This window comes from Electrona antarctica, assembly GCF_951216825.1.
Source record: "Electrona antarctica genome assembly, chromosome: 22".
Classification (NCBI taxonomy): Eukaryota; Metazoa; Chordata; class Actinopteri; order Myctophiformes; family Myctophidae; genus Electrona; species Electrona antarctica.
In genome coordinates, this window is record NC_136805.1 from 10,607,283 (window position 1) to 10,617,282 (window position 10,000).

General features: G+C 47.2%; 1 protein-coding gene across 1 annotated transcript in view; it reads right to left on the reverse strand.

Moving 5' to 3' along the window:
* cacna1g (calcium channel, voltage-dependent, T type, alpha 1G subunit) overlaps positions 1 to 10,000 on the reverse strand; it is a gene marked incomplete at its 5' end in the record, with an annotated part of 243,541 nt that overhangs the window by 193,734 nt on the left and 39,807 nt on the right. Inside the window, one exon of the mRNA XM_079492215.1 lies at positions 9,200 to 9,297. Within this exon, the coding sequence (XP_079348341.1) occupies positions 9,200 to 9,297 (98 nt within the window). The remainder of the gene's footprint in view (positions 1 to 9,199; positions 9,298 to 10,000) is intronic.

The window sequence follows — 10,000 nt, forward strand, 5'->3', positions numbered from 1 at the left end:
CAAGGAGGACCCCAAAAATTATATGAAATTGGCCGCCAAGCCCAATCTGAAAATATTTTGTCCCAGGGAACCCCCCCTCCCACCCCCAGAAGCAAAAACGTTTGCAGTGAAAGAATATACATTCAAAGATTTTGCACACGTTTTTACGATTTTTTCAGCGGCTAAAGTTTAGAATAATGGTTAAAGTGGTTCAAAGCTACGGCGACACAGAAGCCTTTCCAGGTCTTAGTGGCTTAACCCATTTAGACCCGACGACGATTCTACAAATGTCATCTAAATCCTGACAGTTTTCTGAAAAGCCCATGTTTCTATGTTTGATTCTCAAACATTTGCTTGTCAAGGACCCCCAGAAATATATGTAATTGGCCGCCGACTCCCATTTGAAAATATGTAGTTCCAGGAACCCCCCAGAAGCAAAGATTTGAGTTAAAAACTTCCTCTGTGAAAGCATACATTCAAGGATTTACGCCACATTTTCACGATTTTTCAAAAATAGCAGCTCTACAAGCTCGTAGCGCGGCACTCGGTGCCGCGCTATGAGCTTGTAGATCTGCTATTTTTCAATAGCTAAAGTATAACAAGTATAACAAAGTATAACAATGCTTAAAACACCAAAACACGGGTTCCCGTTCAGAATGGGTTAATTGTAGTACTGAGGCTTGGCACGCCACACTGGAGGAGGAAAGCATTATAAGCAGATATAGGCAGTGAGAAGGAGGTCGCTGCTGCCATGCTGCTGCTGCTGTTGTTGTTGTCTCCGCTAAAATTTATTCAGGCTTATCTGGCGGAAGTATAGCGTCTCTGAATTGCAAACAGCAGCCCCAACAAAGCATAGAGAACCCGACCGGATGAACCGTTTCCATCTCGCTATAAATGTCCCGTTTGGTGGCACGTGCACGTATAAGCGTTTCTCCCTGGTGTGTGCGTGTGTGTGTGCGTGCGCGTGTGTGTGTGTGTGTGTGTGTGTGTCAGTGTTAATTTCGTTGACTAAGTCATTCACATTCACACATTCACACGCAGATGGCAGAGGAAACCATGCAAGGCACCAACCTGCACATCGGGAGAAATTAGGGGTTCAGTGACTTGCTCAAGGACACTTCGTCCTAGGGCGGCTGTGGCTCAGGAGGTAGAGCAGGTCATCCAATGATCCCTGGGTCGGCGGTTCGAATCCCGGCTCCTCCTGTCCACATGTCGAAGTGTCCTTGGGCAAGACACTGAACCCTACATTGCCTCCAATGAGTCGGTTGGTGTGAGCTTGCCACTATTGGTGTGTGAATGTGGGAAGTGAGGACGCTGGCATCGACTGTTCGCCGCTTCACCTCCCAATGTATGAATGAATGAACCATTGTAAAGCGCTTTGAGCTCGATACTTTTACTCAAGAAAAAGATGCGAGTACTTTTTCCACCACTGCTTTGTCTGAGAAGAGCGACGGGTGAGACGGGACTCAGCCTATTCTGGGCGTGCACGCTCTCATTAAGACGACAGTGATAGCGCGTGATAGAGGAGACGCGGGGATAGATCATTGGCCTATATACGTCCAGCGTGTGTAATCACTTATCGACTCGTGCGCTTACGCTACTCGCTTCTATCAATCACTGTCGCCGCGCTTGGCTGCAGCCTAGCTTATATTTGGCGGCGGCGGGGTGGGGTGAGATTTATGAGCGCCGAGGCAAAGCATATCCTTGTGTTATACTCTTCCCGTGTTGATTTTGACAGCACATTACGATTTAGTTTAATCTTTTGCATTAAAACCAAAAAGTCATGTTTTAGTCGTTTTAGTTTTGGTCTCGTTTTAGTCGACTAAATGTCGTCCGAATTTAGTCGGCGAAATCTGCAGTCGGTTTTGTCGACACGAGATGCACGCGCGGTACAAACATGCATTCTGTGTGCATATTACAATGCCGTCCGCCCACCTGTCGCGCTGATGGATCTGCTGCAGTGTTTTCAGTATCCAGCTTAACACACACGGGCCATGTCAAAACCCATCACTCTCACGCGCGCGCACGCACGCACGCACGCACGCACGCACGCACGCACGCACGCACGCACGCACGCACGCACGCACGCACGCACGCACGCACGCACGCACGCACGCACGCACGCACGCACGCACGCACGCACGCACGCACGCACGCACGCACGCACGCACGCACGCACGCACGCACGCACGCACGCACGCACGCACGCACGCACGCACGCACGCACGCACGCACGCACGCACGCACGCACGCACGCACACACACACACACACACACACACACACACACACACACACACACACACACACACACACACACACACACACACACACACACACACACACACACACACACACACACACACACACACACACACACACACACACACACACACACAGTCAGGCTTATCAATCCAACGCTCCACCGAATAGGCTTGCACATGCACTCCTTATTTCTTGAGCACAGCCCGCATTTAGGAATTATGTTGAAGTGTACGTGGGCTGTCTTCTTTTTTTTACCGTTAAATAAATGCCGTTAATGCAGACGGGAATATACAATATTAGAGAGAGCATTCCTGCGTCATCGCAAGCAGGAATGCGCGGGAGTTACATAAGTACTACTATTTGCCACATACATTTCTGTATGTGAGATTTGTTCTTCGCATTTGACCCATCTCTTGGAGCGGTGAGCCACAGCTGTGCCACGCTCGGGAATCATTTGTAGTTGATCTAAACCCCCCCTTTTTCATGTCAAGGACCGCCAAATTGACACCAATTAGCCTGTGGACCCTCATTTTTTGAAGTGATATGCCAGGGACCCCCATAAGAGAATATCTTTGCGGCTCTATCAGTGACTGTCAACCATTTTCATTTCAAACCGCCGGTTTGGCCTGAATTAGGCTATGGTCCCCAATTTGTTTTTGTCTCCACCAGGCCGAAGGCATGGGGAGAGAGTATGTTTTGCACTCCGTCCGTGTGTGTGTGTGTGTGTGTGTGCGTGCGTCCGTCCGTCCTTCCTTCCTTCCGTCCGTCTGTTACCAGCTAATCTCCGGCACCGTTGGCCCGATCCATGCCAAACTTTGCACACACACTCTCTGGATGCCAACAACGAACCTCTGCCCCAAATATTCCTCAACGGCCTGTTATAGCGCCACCATGAGGCCGATTTAGGCTAAACACATTTCTGTACATTACTCGTACACATTTTATCCATACATCACACAATTCGGTATACACTATCTCCATAGTCATGTGATCAACACGGATCTGCACCATTTCCCAGCTTCCTTCCTGATTGGCTAAGATTCGCTTCCAAAGCTCACATGATTGGTCCGTTTCGAACAAAATGCCACAAATCACAAACACAGTGTGCAATTTCCGTGAAATTATACACGCACATTTCCACTAGGCTGAGGACGACATGACACAATTTATTTTCCAAACCAGCCTCATGGTGGCGCTATAACAGGGCAATTCCTGTTTTTACCTATAACTGCATCGATCTGTGTACAACTTTGTATGCGCACTCCCTAGAGGCCATGGAAAAACATTTTCCCTGCATCCCTCCACATCTGCCGGTTATAGCGCCACCATGAGGCCGATTTCTGCAAAACACATTGTTTATATTAGTCGCACAGATTTCATCCAAATCTCATGCAAATCGGTATACATGATCTCTGTAGTCATGTGATCAAGACGAGTCTGTTTGATTTCTCAGATTCTACACTGATTGGCTAAGATTGCCTTCCAAAGTCTTCAGGAGTGGCCCGTTTTGTACAAAATGCTGCACAAGTGCACATGTCCTGCTCATCCAGAATTCTATCCTCAGAGATGCTATGAGTGATCTGGCTCTGCATTTCCTCAACAAAATGAAGAAAATTGTTGCAAAAAAAAAAAAAAACATGTTTATATCACTCCTAAACATTTTGCCAAACATCACACACACTCCTATCCTCCTGGTGGAGACCTGAGCCCAGAAGGGCACTTTTTCTAGTTTATTATCTTTTATCTATATCTATTTTCTATCTCTGGGACCCCAATGTATATTTTATTTTACAATCAAAGTTAATTTAACTCTGAGAGTTGGTTCCATTTGTACACTCTCAGAGTTATAGAACCATAAGGGTCCATTTGGTTCCAAACTATGATTTAGCTGGGGACCCCCTGGAACTCCCTCGAGGACCCCTGGGGGTCCCCGGACCCCACTTTGGGAACCACTGCACTAAATGGCTCCACACACACACCTCCCACAAAGGCACTAACGATACGAATGCTCTCCAGAAATGGCCTCAAAATAGCCCTCCAAAAGAGATGTCCAATAAACAGGCCGGTTTACTGGGCAGCGGACAGGGTGTGGGACATCATGGGGACATCATGGGGACATGATGAATAGAAGCATTGCTTCTCCACAGGCTCTGATTAGGCTGCCATGATGTGAGAGGAATGACTCAAGGAGGCTAGGAGGAAGGGGAGGAGGGGGAGGAAGAGCCCCCCCCCCCCCCCCCCTTCAGATGCCAATTTCATGGAACAGGGCCGGAGCAAATCATCCCTACTTCAATGCAACTATTAGTCCTGCGATTAGGCAGAGGCATATAACACTAGAATGCCTAATAATGCGTGCATGCGTGCGTGCGTGCGTGCGTGCGTGCGTGCGTGTCCTGTTCTCATCACCACCACACACCTGTTCTCATCACCACCACACACCTGTTCTCATCACCACCACACACCTGTTCTCATCTCCACCACACACCTGTTCTCATCTCCACCACACACACAAACCTGTTCTCATCACTGTACTCATCACCACCTAAGAGTTGCACATTACGTGTACCATTTCCTCCATTACTCTCCATTAGTGTTTCAACAGCGCGGATTCAATTACCAAAAGAACACATTTAATGTTCCACGGCACCCTAAACTGTTTAGTTTATCCATTATCCAACTCCGACGGGTTCATTTGGTTACATTTTGGACATCATCTGAGCTATTATACAAGCTCATATATAGCGTGGCACCGAGTGCCGTGCGCTTGTAGATCTGCTTTTTTATTGTGAAAATGTGGCGTGTGTGCGTGCGTGCTTGTGCCTGTCTTGAAATGGGGGGAGCGTTGTCTGTTTGATTGACGGGGAGGAAGTTTGTTTGTTTACACAGGAGTGGCTCGGGGACTGGGTTGATGTCCCAGTCACGCACCTGATGTACGTGCACAGTCCGCGCGCACACACACACACAGCATGAGAGTCATCGCTCCTCCTGCCCTAATCTCTCCGGTGTGGTCCTGTGCGAGCGGTAGAGGGGAGATAATGACAGCGTGTAGCAGCGACTGCTCGTCAACGACAGCATCCATCAAGGTGAGACACGGACGCTCTTCTAAATCGTGACGGTTTTCTGAAAAAAGAAACCTGTGTTTCTACAATCAGTGGTGCTCAAACTTTTTCATGTCACGGACCCCAGATGTTATTATGTATGTGGTCGCCGACTCCCATCAGAAAACTATGTTGTTCTATAGTGACACCCCAGCAAAGATATGAGTTAAAAACGTTCGCTGTGAAAGAGTATATTCAACGAGTTGTGCCACATTTTCACAATAAAAAAGCAGATCTACAAGCGCACAGCACTCGGTGCCACGCTATATATGAGCTTGTATAATAGCTCCGATGATGTCCAAAATGTAACCAAATGAACCCGTCGGAGTTGGATAATGGATAAACTAAACAGTTTAGGGTGCCGTGGAACATTAAATGTGTTCTATTAGTAATTGAATCCGCGCTGATGAAAGACTAATGGAGAGTAATGGAGGAAATGGTACACGGGGGCGGGAGGGTAATGTGATACTCTTAGGTGGTGATGAGTACAGTGATGAGAACAGGTGTGTGTGTGTGTGTGTGTGTGTGTGTGTGTGTGTGGTGGAGATGAGAACCAATTTCAACCAATTTCAGGCCCATTTCCCAGCTCCCCTTTTTGTCCAAAGTCTTGGAGAAAGTTGTCTACTCCCAACTGCAGTGTTTTTTATTATCCCACGGCCTGTATGAGAAGTATCAGTCTGGCTTCAAACCTGGCCACAGCACAGAGACTGCTCTTCTCAGAGTTTTTAATGACCTTATTTTAACAGCCGACTCTGGTACCCCCGCTGCCTTAGTCCTCCTAGATCTTAGGCGCCTGCAGTTAGTGCAGAATGCAGCTGCCCGTCTTCTCACTGGAACCAAAAAACGTGACCACATCACCCCTGTTCTGGCCTCTCTCCATTGGCTCCCTGTTAAGTTCAGAATATATTTTAAGGTGCTTTTATTTGTTTTTAAATCACTTCACGGTCTCTCTCCCTCCTACCTCTCTGACCTAATTGTGCCCTACGCCCCATCTAGAGCATTAAGGTCTGCGGACAAGCTGCTGCTGGTCGAGTTCACGACTAGTAAGAGGAGCAGGGGTGATCGTGCTTTTGCGGCTGCGGGCCCCAAACTCTGGAACATGTTGCCCCACCACATTAGATCTGCCGAGTCAATTGGGGCTTTTAAATCCCTCCTCAAAACTCATCTGTTCTCCCTCGCCTTTAATTGCACCTGATTTACCTGTATATTGATTTCCAGCTCTGTGCTATTGTACAGTATGCTCTGTTTTATATTTTATTGTCTCTTTTCATTGTTTTATATTGCTATGCTCTACTGTCTTGTTTTCACTCTGTTCAGCACTTTGGTCAGCTTTGGCTGTTGTAAAGGTGCTATACAAATAAAGTTTGATTTGATTTGATTTGAGGTGTGTGGTGGAGATGAGAACAGGTGTGTGGTGGAGATGAGAACAGGTGTGTGGTGGTGATGAGAACAGGTGTGTGGTGGAGATGAGAACAGGTGTGTGGTGGAGATGAGAACAGGTGTGTGGTGGTGATGAGAACAGGTGTGTGGTGGTGATGAGAACAGGTGTGTGGTGGTGATGAGAACAGGTGTGTGGTGGTGATGAGAACAGGTGTGTGGTGGAGATGAGAACAGGTGTGTGGTGGAGACGAGAACAGGTGTGTGGTGGTGATGAGAACAGGTGTGTGGTGGAGATGAGAACAGGTGTGTGGTGGAGATGAGAACAGGTGTGTGGTGTTGATGAGAACAGTTGTGTGGTGGTGATGAGAACAGGTGTGTGGTGGAGATGAGTAAAGGTGTGTCCGCGAGAGGGGAAGAGAGATTTGTGAGTGTTTTGTATCGGAAAATAATGAATTGCATTTTTATAGTGCTTTTCCAAGTGCTCAAAGCGCTTTACAATGGTCCATTCATTCATACAATGGGAGGTGAAGCGGCGAACAGTCGACAACAGCGTCCTCACTTCCAAGTTCCACATTCACACACCAATGGTGGCAAGCTATAGCACCGACCGACTCATTGGAGGCAATGTAGGGTTCAGTGTCTTGCCCATGGACACTTCGACATGTGGACAGGAGGAGCCGGGATTCGAACCGCTGACCCATGGGTCAATCATTGGACGCCGGCAAAACGAAACACCGGCGAAACGAAGGTGTCACTGCGTGAAAAGAGGAGTTAACGGGCAATTATGGGCACTAGATTTGCCCGTAAACCTCAAGTTTAGTGGGCATATACAGTTAATATACGGTAATATACAGGTGTGATGGTACAATTCGGGAGTTTACCGGAGTTTGTTGGAAAGTTTCCTGTAATATACACATCCGTATTCCATGTTTTTTTGCGCAGTGCGTGCAAGCGCATTTTGGGCCACTTTAGGTCCTAAAGTGACCTAAACTCACCATCAATGGATGTCATGTTAACACCTGCCCCAGAAGACAGTGCTGCATTGTTTCTCACAAAAGGGATTTTTGTAGTAGCTCAGGAAACAATGTCTGGGAATTCTAGCTTGATCAAACCAAAACAAGTGCAGACAACCATGGAAAAACCACTACCTCTACCTCAGCTCTACCTCCTGAGCCACAGCCGCCCAACAATGAGCGCAAGCGCAAGCGCTCGTGCGCGGCACGCGCATACGCGACTGCGAAGTGTGGTCCTTTAATAAAAGCCAGTGAGGGAGAAAATCACATATAAATCTGTCGGACTCCAAAGCTGGCTGGCTGCGCCGGCTTGGGAAAGCCACAGTAGTGAGACTGAGTGGAATGCTAAGTGGGGATGGCCTCGTCCCTGACCTATATAGAGAGGAATCCAATCGGCGGTCCACCGGACGATTAACACCGGGACCCCAATCCATCTGACACAATTTACCCACATTATAGAGTCCAGACTGCCGTTTAGACGCGCCAGACGCTCTTCGCTGTCGCCGTCGACGGTGAGGACGGAGGGAAGAAGAAGTATCAAGAAGTAGGGTAAAAGTATAATCTCTGTAAAAGTACTACTTTTTACAAGTAAAAAAAAAAGCCTGGAATTCAAAGTTTACTTGAGCAAAACTACAAAGGTATTGGCATCAAAATGTACTTAAAGGTACTGCCTCTACTAATGAGGTAGCAGGTTTCGGAATCTCGAGTAACAACTCGAATACACTTCTCCCCAGACCTTCTGGTGTGCTCATACGCTTTCCTCTGTCTCCAGTCATGTCTGTCCTCAGTATTATTCACTTCCCATTGTTGTCGACGCTCTGTTGTTTTTGTCTCACTACTTGTATTTTATTTCCTTGTTTTATTGTGAATACTTGTAAATGTATGTGAAGTTGTTTGTGTGTATGAGTGTATAATATATATATATATATTCTGTGAAAGTATGAAACAGCCGAGGTTGTGAAAAAAAAAAAAAAGCAGTTGTAAGAAAAATGTATGCTTTTAATTCTGTGAAGTTGCCTAAACTGAAATAAAAACAAAGTAAAAAAAAAAAAAATGTACTTGTACCATGTACCAAAAGTACAAGGTACTCATTGTGCAGAATGTCCCATTTCAAGTTTTCAAATGTCCTTTTGAAAATAGCCCTGGGGGCCGGCCCGGTTGCGCGCGAGCCGCCCCGTGTGCCTCCGGCATCAATACAGCATGGAACTGTGGACAAAATCTTATCCAACGATAACTTAAATATTCTAAGTTTTGGGCCTGAGAGGCTAAATGTCATCAAATGCTGAATAAATAATGGGCCTTGATACTGGATTTAATACATTACACTTCAGGGACGTCCTAGAAAGTGGGGCCACGGTGTCTGTGCGTGTGTGTGTGTGTGTGTGTGTGTGTGTGTGTGTGTGTGTGTGTGTGTGTGTGTGTGTGTGTGTGTGTGTGTGTGTGAGAGAGAAACGGCGTCACTCACTTGGCACTCTGTTGATGGCCCTCAGAGGCCTGAGCACTCGCACCGTCCGCACGGCCGTGAAGCTGACATTCTGCAGGTTGAGGGAGTACTCCAGCATCCTGTAATGGAGGGAGGGAGAGAGAGAGAGAGAGAGAGAGAGAGAGAGAGAGAGAGAGAGAAGGAGAAGAAGAAGAGAGAAGGAGACAGAAGGAGAGAAGGAGAGAAGAAGAGAGAAGGAGAGGGAAGGAGAGAGGAAGAGAGAAGGAGAGGGAAGGAGAGAAGGAGAGGGAAGGAGAGAAGGAGAGAAGGAGAGGGAAGGAGAGAAGGAGAGAAGGAAAGAAAGAGAGAAAGAGAGAAAGAGAGAGGGGTGTGGAAGAGAAACAGAGTATGTGTGAATATACCGCCATACTACAAAGTATAGACACTTTGGGAACGTTCACAAAATGCACACGCACACAAAAATCCTCCCCGGTTGTGAAAATGCTTTTCTTATACTGTATACATGTGCTCATTTACACGTGCATGTACGTAACACCGCCTACTGTACTCTCACATGGGAAACACACAATTAGGAAACAATGCTTGCTTCCCTGCGTGGTGTGTTGGTTTGTTCCAGGTTTAGTCTTCACTGGAGAAGGCAATGAGTTTGCCTTGGCAAACATGTTGCTTTGATGAATGTTAAAATAATAAATAAAAAAAACAAACAGAAAAGCCTACTGGACTGCAGGGCTTGATATGAAAAACTGCTTCTGCGCACGCACACACGCACGCACGCACGCACGCACGCACGCACGCACGCACGCACGCACGTACGCACGCACG